The 18,366-nt window shown below is 41.3% G+C and overlaps 1 protein-coding gene across 5 annotated transcripts in view; it reads left to right on the top strand.

Moving 5' to 3' along the window:
• The first annotated feature begins 6,193 nt into the window (after positions 1-6,193).
• GPATCH8 (G-patch domain containing 8) overlaps positions 6,194-18,366 on the top strand; it is a 74,467-nt gene continuing 62,294 nt past the window's right edge. For 2 of the 5 annotated variants that reach the window (XM_045835999.1, XM_045836001.1), the window contains exon 1: positions 6,290-6,346. Coding sequence is in view for 1 of the 5 variants with exons in the window: in XM_045835998.1 (XP_045691954.1) it covers positions 6,302-6,346 (45 nt within the window). In the remaining 4 variants the exon portion in view is untranslated. Of the gene's footprint in view, positions 6,347-18,366 lie in introns of all 5 variants that reach the window. The other 3 variants (XM_045835998.1, XM_045836002.1, XM_045836000.1) reach the window with 3 other exon arrangements.

Genomic DNA, 18,366 nt, shown 5'->3' with positions numbered 1-18,366 from the left:
TCTTCCACAACACGGCTGTGATAACAGTGACAGCTACTTCGCAGTATTGTTGGGATTACCAGAGAAAGTTCGAGATGAACAGACGAGGTGTTCTTACTTTTCCCTGATGGAGCATGGGGTGGGGCCCACGGGAGGAGCACGAGGACAGCCCCCTCACGTAGCACGTGGCTACGGGGGGCTGGCTGTCCTTTGCGTTGTTGTACCCCGGACTCCCCAGGAGACAGAGCTAGGTCCACCAGGCCCCCAAACAGTCACAGCTCTTGGTTTCACTACCCAAACTGCCTCTCTTTATGAGGAGAAAGGAGCAAAAGTCTGATTTCACAGATAAGCAAATTATCTCCCCCGCCCGCCCCTGACAACGTTCAAAAGATAAAAATAAAAAGGCCACCCGCTGTGCCTTCCAAGAGGTGCCGATTCCAGCCGACAGGGGGTCAGAACCCGTTCCCTCCAAATATGGCAGTGCGACATATGGCGTCTTTCAAGCTGAAGGCGTTTAAAAAATGGCCTGTGCAGGGAGGACTGTCCGACCTTCCCCTGCAGCAGGTCATAAAACCTTCCAGTGAGAGGTGCCTTCCCGACACCAGGCAGGACAGGGCGTCCTTACCGCTGAAGGCTGAGGAACACGGAGAGGAACACGGAGTGAGCAGGACTCGCTCCCTTTCCCCAGTTTACTACACTCAGCTCGTGTTCCTGGCCTCGTCATAGCTTTCCGCAGCTCCCATCTCTTTATCCAACCTCGCGTACACCTGCCCGGGTCTAACCGTTTCTTCAGATCTTCCTTTCCCTAGGAAGGCTCCCACATCACTTAAAACTGCTATTAAGGAAATTTGCATGCCTTTCTCTTGTTAATCTGTCTTTTGTTACAGGGGCCCCAGTTGAGAATTTACAAGGGTAGAGGAAAAAAATTTATTTTAAACTGATTTTGATTTTTTTAAAGATTTTATTTATTTATTTTTAGAGAAGGAAGGGAGGGAGATGAGAGAGAGAGAAACATCAATGTGCAATTGCTGGGGGATGTGGCCTGCAACCCAGCCATGTACCCTGACTGGGAATCGAACCTGCGATGCTTTGGTTCGCAGCCCGTGCTCAATCCACTGAGCTATGCCAGCCAGGGCTAGAGGAAAAATATTTTTCATCTCTTGCACAGCCGTCTGTGCGCTCACTGACCCGACACTTGAGCAGGCTAGAGAGTCAGAGTCGGTCCCCCTCCTGCCATTTGGCTGCCAAGAGTCTGACTTTGGGTGAGGGTGACGGGAGGGGGCGTCCAGAATAAAAATGGCAATTCTATAGTCTTTCCCTAGTTCTTCTCACTGCCAATTCTTGTTACTTGGAGCCAACGACTTTCAACGTTTTTTAGCTCACTCTTCCTTATTTTTAATCATACTTATTTCCAGCTATTTCTTATTTCTAAATCATATTGAATATGTGCATACTAATATTTGATTTTTTGAAGTTTTTATTTATTTTTGTATTGTTGTTCAAGTACAGTTGTCTCCATATACCCCCAATATTGGATTAAAAAAAAATGTAGACTGCCCTGGATGGTATGCCTCAGTGCCCTGGCTGGTGTGGTTCAGTGAATTGAGTGCCGGCCTGTGAATGGAAGGGTCGCAGGTTCAATTCCCAGTCAGGGCACATGCCTGGGTTGCGGGGCAGATCCCCAGTTGGGGGCGCAAGAGGCAACAGATCAATGTATCTCTCGCAGTGGTGTTTCTCTCCCTCTCTCCTTCCCTTCCCCTCTCTCTAAAATTAAATAAATAAAATTTTTTTTAAATGTAGACATTATCTATTGAATTCCTATTATGAAAGAAGATTTAGATCTCTCAAATCATTCTCCCTCTCCCACATCCACACAGTATACTTTTATAAAATATTTCTATTAGATCAATATTTGGTCTTTACATCATTGTGCTTATAAATATTATTCACAGTTAAACTATGTTGCCTAGTAGGCTTAGTATGATTGCATTTTTCTTTTTTTTTTCATTTATTTATTTTTAGAGAGGGAAGGGAGGAAGATAGACAGAGAGAGAAAAACATCAATGTGCGGTTGCTGGGGGACCTGGCCTGCAACCCAGGCCTGTGCCCTGACTGGGAATCGAACCTGCAACACTTTGGTTCGCAGCCCGCGCTCAATCCACTGAGCTACGCCAGCCAGGGCATATGATTGCATTTTTCATACAGCTTTCCTTCACGAAGTGAATGATCTTTTGTTTTTCATTTGCTTAGTTTTCCGTATTCGTATCCCTGACGCCCCCTCCACACACACACACATTTTAGAGAAGTGTGACTCTCTTTCAAACCTACTAGATACTCCATCGGAGTTCTTTCTGGCTTGCCCACAGCCTTCCTGGGGCATCTGTCCTCCCGTGTCCTTCTGTTCTCGTCTGGACCGGATCACGTGAGGCCCGCGGCACAGCCGTCACCCTGCAGCGTCTCTGCCAGCCACCCTGGGAGGTCTCTGCGCCACTCTGTCAGGTTGTCTCTGCCTCCTGGATCTCCAGTCTCCCTTTGCTCGTCTCTCTCCTTTGTTTGGCTGTAGAACATCCTCTAGTGGCTTCCAGAGAAGGAGTTTGTGGGGAATTTTTTTTTTGAGTGCTTGCAGGTCAAAAATATCATTTGTCTCTGTCACAGTGGATGAATGGTTGACTGGATATAGATTTCTAGCTTGGAAACCATCCCTTCTTAAGATTTGCAGGGCGTTTCTCCTCGTCCTCCTCCCCTCTGGTGTTTTGGAGAAGTCTGACATCGCTCCAGTTCCCTGGTTCTTTATTCATGACCTATTTTTCGTCTTCAGAAACCATCAGGACCTTCTCTTCAACTCACGTGTCCTGGAGTTCCGCCCTGCTGTACCTGGCAGCAGGTTATTTTTAATTCATTGTGCTGGGCCCTCTCAATTAGGAAACTCAGGCCCCTAGTACTAGAAAATGTTTCACATTGTTTCTTTAGCACGTTCTTCCTTCCATTTCCCCCATCCTTTCTGGAAATCCTACTGCTCACATGTCAGATTGACACACACATTTTCTCATCTGTTATTTCCCATTTTACCGCTCATCCATTCAACATATTCTTCTTCAGTGCCTACCAAGTGCCATTCCTTATTCTAGGTGCTGGGGCTATAGAAGAGAACAAAATGGAGAAAAGAAATCTCTGTTCTCATGGAGTTCTTATTACATTTTAGAAAGTAATAAGTGCTACAAAAATGAAATTAGGGAAAGAGGCTAGGGCATTCAGAAGGCAGGACTCTGTCATTTTAAGTAGGGTCATCAGGGAAGATCTTACTTAGACACCGACATTTGAATAAAGACTAGAAGATGAAGGGGCAACAAGGTGGATATCTGGGAATGAATGATAGGGAGAAAGAACAGTACACACACACACGCCACTAAGTAGGGCCAGCTGATGCAGGAACAGGCCCATAGACGCAGGTAAAGTAAGGAGGTTGGTGTGCCCAGGGAGGTGGGAAGCAGGGGCCAGAGAGGAAAATGAGGCCTGAGAAAGATAATAAAATAAAATGAGATCTGAAAGGTGAGATCGTGGTAGGTGGATGTTACCCCGTGAATGACAGGGGAGGCCCCTGGAGGCTTTGAGCAGGAGACTGGTGCAACCTGATGGGCCTTTTCACACAGTCCCCACAGCTCCTTTCTGGAGCGTGGTGGGTGGGGGGGGGGTCATGGCGGAAGCAGAACACTTAGCAGCTATTGCAATAATTAAGGAGAACGCGATGGTGGCTTGGCCCACATTTTTACTGTTTTCTGGTCGATTTCCACCACTTTATTTTCTAACTTTTCTACTGAATTTTTTCATTTCTGCTTGAGAAATTTTAACTTCCAAATGTTACTTCTTAATATCTGAATATTCTTTTTTTTTTCTTTCGCCATGCCATGCTCCCTGATGTGGTTCCTTGTTTCCTGGTGTGGCCTTACAGCTTCATGAACACTGATTATAATTTTTGGATGGTTTCTTTCGCTGCTTCCATTATCTCTGGTTCCTCTCAGTTCCTTTTTCTGTTTGTTTTGTTTTGGGGTGGGGGTGTCTTTATCTTTCTTGTTACAGGTTTCCTCCACGTGTCTGGTAATCTTTGGCAGCCACTCCTACACAACTAACAGCTGAGTGGGAGCTCTGTGGGGATGGGGCTTCCTGAATGGGGGACCCTTCTGTGGGCTATTTGAGCAGGAACATGACCCTTATATAGGGGAGACCCCACTCTAATTTGCTCTAATTTTTAGGTATATGTTTTTCCCCACAAAGCCATTTCCTGGAGAGGGATCCTGGGGTCTCTTGCTGGAGAAGCCCCACTCTTTGGCCACAATGTTGGTTGTTACCAAATCTTCATTTTTGGCGTGGTATCTCCTTCCTTAGCTGTGCCAGATGTGTGAGTCCCATGACTTAGCCCTCCCAAAGGAGAACTAAGTTGGCTGGGGGAGGGGTTTAGAGTCTTACTGCTCTCTAAACTGCCTTGTAACCACCCCTCCTGTGTTCAGCCCATCCACACGCTCACCTTCAGTGGTACCTGATAATCCCAATTCCTGAGCCTTTCTGGTACACCTCAGCATTGTTCAACTTGTTTCCTGGCTTCCCCACTCCAGAACTTCACTTTCTCCATCCTCCTAAAGCCATTTCCACTTATCTATGCTCTCCAGCTCCCAAAACGTTGACATATTGACATCTCTTGTCTGCTATTGTCGCTTCTTGAGGTCTCTTTGTCTATATGAATTTATGCCCTTCTTTTTTTTTTGGGGGGGGTGATATTTTTTGTTTTTTAAAGATTTTATTTATTTATTTTTAGACAGAGGTGAAGGGTGGGAGAAAGAGAGGGAGAAAAACATCAATGTGTGGTTGTTGCCTCTTGCGGGGGCCCCCCACTGGGGACCTGGCCAGCAACCCAGGCATGTGCCTTGATTGGAAATCGAACCAGCGACCCTGACGGTTCACAGGCAGGTGCTCAATCCACTGAGCCACACAGCCAGGGCTGTCCTTATTCTTTTACTGTCATTTCAGTGGGGCTGGTAGAGGGAGAATGGGTAATTGTGTCGTGTGTAGCCACATCATTCAATCTGCCACGTTTACCCTCAAGTCTCTTTACAATGTATAAATTCTGTGTTGTCTCTCCTTAGGTAGGGAGCTCTTTCTGCCACTTAGAACTGTATTCTGCTTGGGCTTGGGTGAGGCAGAGGGTAACAAAGTAGAACATACACACCCTTCCTCCAAAAAATTACATTGCATTTGACTCTCTCAGAATAAGTGAGAGCCATTTTTCCATTGTGTGATTTCTGTCAGCTACTCTTTTCCAAAGCAGGGAAGTCCTGCTACCCCTCCTGTGTTTTATGTATTTTGGCTAAGGGAACAAGAGGGCTGGGTGGGGTCTTCAGGAAGGCCATAAAGTGGAAAACTTTTGACTCATAACCCATACAAAATTAGTGCTAGGCACAGGCAGTAGAGATTACCAAGTTCTAGTTGCTGATTTTATAAGAAGGAAACTGAAGCCCAGACAACTTTTATTCATTTGGATCAACTTTGGTCTCTAGAGAAGTAACTTCTCTCGAATGACCGCTTGAGAATGCCAGGTTTTTAGCGGTCATTGGGTCTTTGGTTTTAATGCTTCCTCTGCTCCAAAGCATGGGCCCCTTGCTGTTCCTCGGGTTAAAAAAGGTCGTTTTAGAGGTCCCTCTCATCACTGCACCTAGTTTCACTTTCTGTAGCAGAGTCGTGTGATTATTTTTTTATTTATCTGATATTCATTGGACTGTGAGCTCTATGAAAGTTCTTTTTCCTGTCTCGTTCACCGTTTTAATCCTCAAGGAGAACCGAGGTTCCACACTAAGCGGTCACTCCAAAATCCGCGCTTGCAGCCACTACATTATGGTGCTACTTTGACGAAGAAAGCAGAGCAGGGGCTTCTGCGAACACAGGGAAGAAAGAGGGTCATAAAACATATACCCAGGGACGCGATCAGATGGAAAACACCGGGACCCGTGCGTGCGGCGTCCACCACGACTTTTCTCTCCGGAAGCGCTTGCTGCGCGCCGGCGCGAGTGCGCACGCGCGGGAGCCGGGGTCGCCCTGGGTGGTGCGCGGCGCTGGCGGGGCGAGGGGAAGGTTCCGCCTCTGGGGCCGAAAGGCGCGTGCGCCTCCGGGGCTCCGGTCAGGACGCGCCTTCTCGCTTCTTCCCTCCCCCGCCTGCGCGCTGGGTGGGCGTGGGAGGAGGCGGGGAAGAGGGGAGGGGAGCGAGGAAGCGGGTGTCGCGGGAGGGAAGGAGCGAACCGGGGAGCGTCGTTCGGAGAGGAGTGAAGGCGGCAAAATGGCGGACCGCTTCTCCCGCTTCAACGAGGACCGAGACTTTCAGGTAAACACGGGCGGCGCCGGAGATCCGGGGAAGGCGCTGGCCGAGCCGCAGCCTCCTCCTGCCCTGTCCCGGCTGTCTTGCGGTCCAGATTCTGCTCTGGCTTACGAACCGGCTCGCTCCTCTCTGCCTCCGATTCCTCCGGGGGCCTCCCGGCTTGAGACGAGGCCGCATCCCTTCCTACCCCATATTCTCTTACCTCTTGGACTCAGGCCGCCGGTTTGCGGCGTCGGCCTACTTGGGCTTCGGGTTTCGGAGCCCCGGCCTGGCCGCTGGTGGGGCTGTGCTCCCCTGGGTCTGCCCGGCCGGTGGAGGCGCAGGGCTGGCTCCCCGGGGAAAAGAGGGTTGGGTCGGGAAGGGTTGGGGCGAGTGTCGCTGGACCGTGGCCTCCGAACCCCCGAGTTTTGCTTGCAAGACTCTTCTGGGGGGCGGGGGGCGGTGCGGTCCTCCCTCGTACTTCGCTCTAATAAATTCCTTTCATTGTCTGTTTTTCCAATTCTTCACCCGGAAAAGAATGCTTTAGTTATTAGATGCCTTCTTGGTTAGGCAAACATTGAAATTTCTCGGTGCCTCAATGTTTTGTCGTTAGTATTAGGCCGTTAACTGGGCTTGAAAAATAGAAAGTTACTATCCTCGATGCGAGCTTCGCCCAAATATTATCTCGAAAGAAGATTTGTAAGAAACAGAGTGATTATGGACTTTTCCAAGCCTGAGATAACTTGTGGCAACGCTTGATTTTTTCTCCCTTAGTTGCAAATTAAAAAATGCCTTTGTAATTGCAAGCATTATTGAGGGGAAAAGAGGCAAATTAGAATTTCTTGTCTTTAGGCTGTTTAATTCCCGTTGAGCGTTGTTATCGCAGAAATCTCGGCAGTTAGTAGGGATTTAGTGGAGATTGGCTATTTCTAGGATAAAATACATCCTCAGAGTCTCAAAGAAACCACTGCATTACTACCGCATATCCTGGCAACAGCAATTTGGGTCAGGGGATGATCCTCAGAACTCTAGTTTCTGTCCTGCTGCAGATCTTCCTCAAAGTGATACGGGAATATTCTAGATATGTTTCGGAAGGCCGTTTGAAGGGTTTGAATTGCCTGGGATGACTGGGTTGGTAAGTAGACAGGTTAAACCAACACCGAACAGTCTAGTGTATAGGACACTTACGAGAAGTTTTGCAGCCGTAGGAGATCCTGGGGGCCGTGGGAAAGCCTTGTGACCATGCGCCTGCTGTGCAGCGAGCTGCAGCACAGGACGGGATCTCAAGGTGTTTAAGGATATAATGCAGGTCCAGGGAAGTTTGAAGCAGTTCGTGTTTGCAGTTTGCTTCCTGAGAAAAATTGCTCTTCAGCTAGCACCATAAAACACGACTAGGCTGCAAGATGTATGGGGTCTATTGGTAATTTTTAAAGAGACATGTGGATAACTAAAATCCGCAACTGCTTTCAGAGGAGAGACTTTCAAGGTGACCTAGTAAAATTGAAAGTAGATAACGTGAACAATTAAGTTTTGAGGGAAAATGGTTGTCCATTACAGAATTTCAGCAGGCTTGAACGGACAAAAGCAGGACTTAGGGTCTTGAAAGAAGATTTTGAAAACTGGGTAGCAGAGTATGAGTGCTGCCTGTCACCTGAAGAAATTGAGAAAGCCTCCACCTTTTCAAGTGAGATGCCTTTCTTTCCTGATGCTGCTGTCAGCTTATGTAAAACCTGTTTTCAGTTGTTTGGTAGTCCCTTGAAGATTTTATATATATATACATATATATATATATGTATATGTATATTGAAGTTTATTTTCTCCTTTTATGTTGGAATAGCCAATTACTACTGTATGGAATCAGCCAGGGAAATGGCTTTTTGATTTTTTTTTAAAGGTGTCCTAGTATTATGGATGGGTAAGTAGGGTACTGGGAATGAAACATTTTAGACAATTATAAGATGTTAAAACTTTTATAAGTTACTGTGCTAACATTTCTAAGAAGGCATAGTATTTTTCTGGATGTTTTACTAAAGAGCAAAGTATAGGTTGATTTTCATTAATGATGTCCTTTGTCTTAAGTTATTGGAGAGGAAATGTAATAGGATGCCTCTGCAGGTAGTATGTCAAACGTTTTTCAAGGTCAGGTTATGCAAAATGAAATGTGGCCTCCTTTTAGGCTTTTAAATGATAAACAAGGTGAAGTCACTCAGTCCACTTGAAAACAAATCCAGAGTAGGTTTCCAAAACACAGTACATAGATCCTGTTGCTTTAAAGAGATCTTATAGTATTGGAAATTTTTCCATGCCTCTTCTCTGGTAAGTTCTAGGTGGCTATCGTTTTCTTTGCCAATTTACCATCAAGTGCAAATTTTGGAGACAACATCATGTTGTCTTGAACTTAGTGTGGAGTCAGAGGTGGGTTCACTGTTAGATTTTGTGAATACCCTGAAGTTTCAAAGGTGTTTTTGTAGAGTATAGTGAGGAGCCTGACTGTGGTATGCCACTGGAAGCACTGACGAATATACAGAGTAATCATGATCAGGGATATACATTTAAGCTTTTTTTAAAATTAAATTTATCAGGTTGACATTGGTTAATAAGCACATTGGTTTTAAAAGTTTTTTGGTAACTTTATTGTAATAATGAACAGGTACTATTCTACAGACTTTATGTGTATTGTCTCCACCTCCACAATAACTCCGTGAGATGGGTACTGTTACATTTTCTAGTGAGAGAGCTGAAGCACAGAGGTAAACAACTTGACCAAGGACCCGAAGTTGGTAAATGACAGACCCTGGATTCAGACTTTGGCTTATCTCTTGAACCTGTGCTCAGGACCATTATCTCTACTGGCAATTAAATATTTCATATAACGTATTGAGTCATCAACTATGGAGGAAAATGTATAGGTCACAAAGAATAAATAAGCTTTTAGAGTGGTGGTACAGTTAGTTTTTTTTACTCAACATGTTCTGTGTTGCTCAGATCTGTTTCTTGTTGGTTTCCCAAAGGCTTCTAGGGAGGCTCTGACAATGACACTGTTACAGAGGGTATATTGTTAACTGTTGTTTTAGTTTAGACATTCTTTTGTGTAGCCTTTTTAAGTGGTATTTTATCTCTGGAAATCTTTGTGATCTAGGCTCGTGGTATGTTTGTTTTTTTTTTAAATACTTTGAGAGTTTCAACTACTCCTTTAAGAATCTGTCCTCAGTTTCTGAATGAGACATGACTTTGGCTTACATTTACCAGATTAAGTCATATTTGTTCACAGATTGAAATGTTATGTTACACAAAGTAATGGAAAATATATACTAGAATTTAAGATCTAGACATATTCAACACTTTGAGTAATAGATTCACTAAAGAAAGTTTTATTTGTGCAGTGCTGTACAACTGTAAGGTATTAAATATACAGCTCAGCATTTAGTGACTGCGCAGCCATTGATGGTGATGCAGCTGAATACTGGCGAGGAAATGTTCTTCAGTTCGTGTACCTACAGCAGACCGGTGATATGAAGGAGCCTCTCATTCTATCTTGTTCCAGATGCATTCTGCATTAGACTACTGTTGAAAAGGAGCTATGATGATAATTACTGATAAAGTAATGAGAGAGACATATTATCAATAAAGGTCATAATAAAAATATAAAAATTACCCAAGAATTTTCCGTAATTTATATAAGTAATCATAATGGTAAATAGCAATAAGCAAGTCATGTACTACTTTTATGTAAGGTGTTTGTAGGATTCTTCCTTGTGTTTCATGTATGATACTAGGATGTGACCCTCAGATAAATCTTATTTGAGACCATTAAATGAGGATGTTTACAATTTAAAAATACTTAGGTCACAGAAGCATGTTACTGTGTTTAATGTATGGTACTGTGTAATACTGAGTTGGCATTCTAATGCGAGCATGCTAGAGATGACACGTGGGCAGGTGTTCTGATCTCTCTTTTCTGGATCTCTCTCCCATTGTCTGGAAGAGAGAGATGCTACTAGCAATGAAAATCAATGTCAGCGTTGATTGAGATCATGGAATTTATGCAAAATCATTACTATTCTCTTTCACATTCATACTACGGTAGGCGGAAAGTATTGGATCCAGCCAAGGCTGTACAGATTTCAAAATACTGAAGATGAGTTATTGTTATTAATAAGTTGAAAATTATTGGTTACTATAATCTCAGGGGATCAAGAGTGACCAAATAAGGTTAGCATAGGGTAAGGCTCCCTGGGGGTGATTTGAAGGGTAAGGTTATATATTTAAGGTAAAAGGTACTTAAAAACATGGGATGTATCAAGGAACAACATCACAGAGAAGAATATAAAGAAGTTATATTGAAGGGAGAATGGGAATGACAGTGACTGTGCTCATAGGGCTTCACTTCATGGTGTGCTTATTGGTTTTCAAAGCAGGCTTGGGAGATTAGTCTCAAACAAACATAGAGACTATTAGGCTGATTGCTACAGGGCTGTCCTAGTGCTATCGACATTATAGGAAAAGAGATGTCCTGTTGTAGGCTTTCCTTGTAATTTATGCATGTACTGCAGAGAGATTCTTTGACCACATTTTCTTGGTCTTTATGATAAGCTACATAACTAAAATTTGTGACCTACATTGAAAAAAGCATGAAACAAATTTAAAAAATAAATAAAAAACAACGCATATGTAATTAGCTATCCTGATTGTGCAGCTTCATAGCTGAGGCACGTTTCCATGTAATTTCTGTCCATTTGGGTACATGATAAAATGAATAAAAGGACAGTTTTCTTGATGTGGTCAAAATTACCATTTTCTGAAAAGGAAAGCAGAAGCAGAAGTTCATGAGATCTTGAATTATGGATTTGAAATCCATGTAGAGGTTTCATCTTTGTTCTTGTGATTTAATAAGTTTCTAATATTTTATTAATGAAAATGGATTCCAGCTTGAGGTAGACATCCAGTTCTTGAATTCTATTAAAATTCTTTCCCTGAAACAGCTTGGCACTGTTGCTTGTTTGTATGTCTGGCATTAATCCTCTTTTCATGTTAGCATTGCCATTTAGTATTAAGTGAAAGCTGACTCATGGTAATTACCAAAGGAATTACAAATGACCACCACAAGCACTGAAAGAAGTCATTGATTTGATATTGCAGTGAATACCAGAAGATGTTGTAATGATTTTCCAGTTATGAGAAGTGAATTGTCCCTTTAACTGTGGAAGCCTAATCAAGTGTGCTTAATGCATATTGTATGAGTCAATGCAAAAAATTAAAATATGCTCAGTCTGAAAGACAAAGTAGTGTCTTGTCATGCTTACACTAAATGATTTCTTTGGGATTTAACAAATACATTCAGTATTTTTTACATAATTTAGGATTGTATTGAAGAAAAATAGCCAAAGTTGCTTTGGCATTAAACATAGGTTAATAGCACATAATGTTTTAGTATGTGATATAGGTAGTAAGAAATGAAAATCGGGGCCAAAACGTAAGTTTCCTATTTGCCCTAATTCTTATTTTTACTGACAATGTTGAAGTCAGATAAATCTTTCATCGTGAGTCACTAAAGCAACCAGAAACACTCTTTGTAATAGTACATTTGGTCTCATCTCACAAGGTATCAATTATTTATTGTCATCCTTGCCACTCTGTGGCTGGCAATTATGTTGATTTCAAAGAGGAATTTCAACTTAACTCTGTATTTTGTAGAATAAAAATGAAAAACAGCTCTACAGGTTTAAAGTTGAAATATAGAGCCCTGGCCAGCATGGCTCAGTTGGTGGTAACATCAGTCCCTGGTCAGGGCACATGCTGGGGCGTGAATTGGAGGCAGCCCATGGATGTCTGTCTCTGTGTCTGTCCCCCACCCCCTACCTTCTCTCTCTAGAAGCAATGAAAAAATGTCCTTGGGTGAAGTTAAGAAAAATAATAAAGTTGAAATAGAAAAAAGTCATTGACCATGTTTTGTGGCTGACATTTTAAGTGATTGTTAGAAAAGTCAGTACTTGGGTCTCACGTAACGTTCTTTACCCTTTTGGTAGGCAGTATTGACCAAAAACCAAGAAATGAATTCATACCCTAGGGTTCAACTACAGAAGAAGCTAAGGCTGATGCTTGTGGATTATATGCTGTGGGATCAGTAATTTTCCTTGTTGCTATGCGTAATATGAAGTATCTTAAACGATAAATCAAAAGTGGTTGAAAATTTAATTGGTTTAATAATATTTTAGGGTATCATCTGCACAGGAAATAACAAAGGATATATTTACTTTGAGATTTTCTAGAGATAAACTAATTTTTTAAAAGACCGTTAAACTATTTGAGTCGTAGTTGTACTAATAAGTATGTGTATGTCTGTGGGAAAAGTTGGTTAAGAAGTGTTTTTCAAGGAGCTTTGTTCTAGATGGAGAGGTAGCAAAAAATAACAATATTTAGTTTATCACTCATAAGGCCAGCATGATTATCAGATGACTACTATAGTCAATAAATGCAAAACTCTAAGGAAAGGGGGGAACCCTTAAAGTGAGTTAATTGGGCATGCCTTATGAAGAAATAAGCATTTAATCTGATTTTGAGAGATGATGGGAGTGCGTCCTTGAAATGGACAAGAATAAGAGGCATTCGGTTGGAGAAAATAGCCAGGGCAAGAGTATAGAAGGGGAACAAGCAAAAAAAAAATTTTTAGGACAATGAATAATTGTTGGTAATAGGGGAAAAAGTGAAAGCCAGAGCTACAAAAGTACGTTTTATTTTAATGCTTTAAACAGGAGTGCACTAGCTATTTAAGGTGTTTAAACGGGGATGGACTTCAAAGCAGTTTTCCTTCAGGGAACATTAATTCAGGTACAGTTGTGTTAGATGTGCTATACATACAGTTAAAGCTGTGATAACCAGTCTCCGTTAAGCAGAGTGGGGACAAGGGGGACGATGTGTACAACAGAGTGATTATGTGATTTTAAACTTGGCTGGAAGGTAAGTGAGGACCTTTGGGGTTGAGGGATATAGCCTGTGGAGTGAAAAGTTGGATCAGTGGATTGTAGGTTCCAGTGGGTTTTAAGAATCGAGGTATTCGAGGAAAGAAACTGGAAGGATAGAAGGTTGTGGTTGGAGAGCACAGTGTTTAAAATAGAGATTATGGAAGGCTTGAGAATGTTGGTAATGGTCATGAGAGTGGAATGGCTAAGGGAGAAGGGACAAGATCATTAAAGAAAAGGATGTTAAGGAGCTGAGGCACCAGGATGCTGTAAAATCATCTAACCTGGATATTAGAATGGTAATATTATAGTTTTGTGCTGTTATGGTTTAATAAGTGCTCTTATGTATGTTCTTGTCTAATTCTTCCACTAATTCAGTGACGTAAGTAGAATAGATAGTAACTCATTTTATAGATGAGGGAGCTGAGTCCCAATACATTATTTTACCTAGTATAGAGCTGGGTTTTGAACTTTAATCTTATGATTTCTTTTGTAGTGTTCTTTCTGCCCTGGTATATGCATTGGCTTCTTTTCCAGGAGATAAGTGCTGGTATTGTCTACAGAATGTAACGTTGTGTCTCTTTAATGCCTGGCAGTATTTTTCACCAATTAACTAACTGGTAGGACATAGTTAATATGCTTATCATTAAATATTACATATTTTTCCCAGGAACATCCCAGTTTAATGGATTGTTTATGGCTTCTTGTCAGCCTTTTTGCTCTATATAGGTCTTCCAAACAATTCCATTCCATTTCCCAAACATGTGTTGTGTGCCCATTTGTTAGCATTGCATCATAAAGGATAAGAAAAAAGAATAGAATCAGTCTATTTTGCTCATTCATTCTAGTAAAAAAAGTAGCCAGGAGAGGAGTATGGTACTTCCTGGAGACTGTCAAATTAGGGTACTATAAATTTATCCTCGACTAATATCAACATCAAAAGTTGACTGCTGTGATAGCTAGTGGTGATAATTGTCAGCTTCTTTTTGTTGAGTATGTTTGGCATGCCAGGCCCCATGTTAAGGCATTTGGAGATATTTAATGGAAATAATCTTCCAAACCAGATGGTGGTATCCCTCATTTTATAGATGAGAAAATAGGTTTGGAGAAATTGAGGCCACACAGTTAGTAAACTCAGATTTGAACTTTGAGCTCTCCTAAAATGTGACTTTTCTCCTAAAATGTGACTTTTCCTGTGGTTCCTGATGGTCTAAAGGTCCAAACTCACTAGCTTGGCTAATGGGAAGACTCTTAAGCATCTGACGCCCTTGTAACAGGCATATCTCTTTTCCCCTCGCCCTGCCATCCTGCAGTTTCTGCGATCTGGATCAGTTAGTCTCTTTAATTATTGTTTTCACATAGGTTCCTACCTGTCTGGAATTTCTCCTACTTATTTTTCAAGACTCAGTTTGATGTTATTGCTGACACCTTCCCTAAGCAGAGTTAGTTGCTTCATTTTCTGTGTTGCCACAGCACTTTGGCCATATTTCAGTAATAGCACTTGTACTAGCTAACAACACAGAGTGCTTACTCTGTTAGGAGCTGTGTTATGCACTGTTATGTCATGTAATCCCCCAGTAAGGTAGGTTCCATTTTACCCATTTTACAAATGAAAAACTTAATCCTGTTCACATAGCTCGTTGAAAAGATGGCTTTTAGGTAGTTTGGGGCAGTTTCAGCCTTTAACCACTGTGCTGTTTTACCTATTCTACTATGTATACTTTCTTATCATTTATCTCACCTCACTGGACTTAGAACTCTTTGAATGAGTTCTTGAGGTTGCTTGAAGTTGCGGAGATATTTTAATTAATGGTTAAGTAAAGACAAGTACGTAGGCTTTGGAGAGGCGGAGGAGAATGCCCACACTGGAGGCTCAGCTTCCTGCTGTGCTGTGGGCTATCTAGGTTGAGCTATTTCTGTGATACCCTATGAAGCCAATGGAGGAATATTTCAAGTGCGGAGGTTGTGTTATAGTTATAATCTCACTTTATCGTATATTGTGTATACTACAGCAGTCATCTTTTAGTTGTGGATTTCCTTTTGTGTGATACAGGTTTACATACATACACTTGTTTCTATGTGGACTTGGACAGAAGTCTTGCTAAATGTCTGCATAGAGCTCTGTCATACCAGCCAGTAGTGTAAGAAATAATATGCAGTACTCTGGGTTCCAGAGGAATTCTTAACTACTGTCTCCCTGTCGTTTTTGAATGCCTCAAGAATTGTTTGCTGTGCTTCCATATATTTTTTGGGGGGGAAAAAAAGGTTGATTTTTCCTGTGGGGTTAAAAATTACTAATTTAAAAATTACTAATTTTTCAATGTAATGCTTTTTTGAAAACCAACCGTTTCTTCTAGTCTAATTATCCAGAAAATTTGATGTGTCAAACAGGTGTATGTGTATTTTTAGACAAGTGTGTGCTATGCTCATACTCATGACCCAGTGTGTTTTCAAGTTCTTAAGTTATTTGCTGAGATTGCTAGCAAGTTATTTTTCCTACTAATTTACATATAATAATTAAATTTAATAACTGAGTTTATTCTTCTGGGTTATTGACTCGCCTCAACAGTGCTTTAAAATAATAATTTGTCCTGGCTTGTGCGGCTCAATGGTTTGAATGCCAGACTGTGAACTGAAAGGTTGTTGGTTCAGTTCCCAGTCAGGGCACATGCCTGGGTTGTGGGCCAGGTTTCTGGTTGGGGGCATGGAAGAGGCAATTGACTGGTATTTCTGTCCCTCACTTTCTCCTTCCCTTCTCTCTCTCTAAAAAATAAATAAAATATTTAAAATAATAATGCATTACTTTGTACCTCTTGAAACCTCACAGCCTATGCAGTAATACTGTAGTGTAATCATCTAGATTTTATAGCAGGGGAAACAGGGCTAGGCCTAGTGCGAGGTTTGGTTATTTGCCCAAGGTTATATAGCTGACAGATGGTAATGGTGATTTATTTCTGTGGCTTCAGAGGTCTTTGGTTTTTATAATAATATACTGGAAGTTGTTAATAAGACTGTATGATTATGAAAACAATAGTGAAAAATTAGGGTTTTTGAGGAATTGACCACAGTGGTGTTCCTGTCCACTTTCTAAATTGACATAAATTTTAACTATCCAAATAAAATGACACCAGTAATTTCCCAGAATGTCCATCTCTTCTTGGGGAGGTTTTTCCTCCAGAGGCATTTTTCTGAATTGGTTAGGATAATAGTACACTTAGTCTGTTTGGAATGAGTAAGGGAGAAGGGGACGGGGATGAAGTCTGTCATTTATTTGGCCACAGAGGAGGACGGGTTTTGTTCATAGATGGAAGCTATCCAGTACGGCTCTATCTGCTGTACACACCTACATTTTTTTTTGTCCATGGAAGGTAGTACCAGCATCATGTTTTGAATTTAGAAAGTCCAGACTATAAGCAAGTATGTTACTTGAGTTGTGACATAGGATTATGATTAATAGATCCACTTAGTGACAGTAAGCCATCTCTCATCTCTAAAGAAATAATGGTAAATACAGTACAAAAGATAAATATTGGTTGGAGAGATCTGGAGTAGAGAGAGACAGGAACGCCTACAGTATGCAGTTTAATAGAGCCAGGTGCAAAAAGGTAGGGCTCGATTTTAGGAATGCTCTAGGGTGGAATCTGTGAGATTTTACTAGACTAACCATATGTTCCAGTTTATGGCTTTTGTCCTGGCATAGTTACTATTACCACTCCGATTTACTCTCCAAGTGCCCTGATTTATATGACTTATTTATGTGATCATCCTAGCTCTAATGGGAGTTGAGAGATATAAATGAGGTTTTGAAAGAAGGGTAAAGGAGAAAAAAATACTTCTATTTAAATCCCTGCTGAGGCCTTTAGATAATCAGATACATTACTATTTTTGGAAGGAATGATCTCCTTAGGTCTAAGTTCATCAGAATGACTTGGAAAAAAATGGGAGGAGGGGAGAGACACAAGAAATAAAATATTTATTACTTGCTACCCCCACTACTTCTATACCCTGTGCCCTCGGTGTTTGAAATCACATTTTATATTTATTCCTTCTTGCCTCTTTTCATTTCTTTATTTCTCTTCTAGTACAGCATTCAAAAGGGGCACATGGATTCAGAGTAAAAAAGTAAAGCACTTAACCTTCTCAAAAGCAACCACTGTTTCTAATCACATGTTTGTTCTCTCAGAGATTTATAATATATAATTAAGCATGCTTTCCTTTCCAAAAGGTAGCATGCAAACACATTTTTCAGCACTTTGGTTTTTCTCTTAATAATATGAATGGAGATTATTCCATAACTAAAAGGCTTTTTTAATTTTAATTTTAAATTTATAGTATAGTTGCAAAAATAGTACAGAGAGTTTTGGTATACCGCTCACCTAACTTCCCCTAGTACAGTATCTATACAATAACCTAATATAATTATCAACACTAGGAAATAAAATTTGGTACATTTATTGGAATTTTACCACTTTTTCTTCTAATGCCTTTTTTCTGTTCCAGGATCCCATCTAGGATTCCACATTGATTGCATTTAGTTATTCTTTGTCTCTAATCTGTAATATTTTCTCTGTCTGTGTCTTTTGTGATAACCAGGGATGCTTCATTCAATCGTTCATTCATTCGTTCACTTATTTATTTATGTATTTGAATGTGTGAGAGAGAGAAGCATCAATTTGTTATTCTACTTATATATGCATTCATTTGGTTGGTTCTTGTATATGCCCTGACTGGGGATCAAACCTGCAATCTTGGTGTGTCAGGGTGATGCTCTAACCAAATGAGCTTAATTCTTCTCTTTTTTTGAGGAAGGAACTATCTAATCTTTAAGGCAGTTCCCTTTAAATTTCCATTGCTTTGATCTTCTCCATGAATTTCCCCCTTTGTTTTCCATACATTCTGAACCCCCCCTTAAAAAAAAAATCCTGACAGTTGTAGAAAACAAATCTTTTTTAAAAAATTTATTTATTTTATTTTTAGAGAGGGAAGGGAGGGAGAAAGAGAGAGAGAGAAACATCAATGTGTGGTTGCTGGGGGTCATGGCCTGCAACCCAGGCATGTACCCTGGCTGGGAATCAAACCTGCCATGCT

This window comes from Phyllostomus hastatus, unplaced genomic scaffold, assembly GCF_019186645.2.
Source record: "Phyllostomus hastatus isolate PE091 unplaced genomic scaffold, TTU_PhHast_1.1 phas_contig_210, whole genome shotgun sequence".
NCBI classification, from domain to species: Eukaryota; Metazoa; Chordata; class Mammalia; order Chiroptera; family Phyllostomidae; genus Phyllostomus; species Phyllostomus hastatus.
This window is presented reverse-complemented; position numbering and strand designations above follow the sequence as displayed.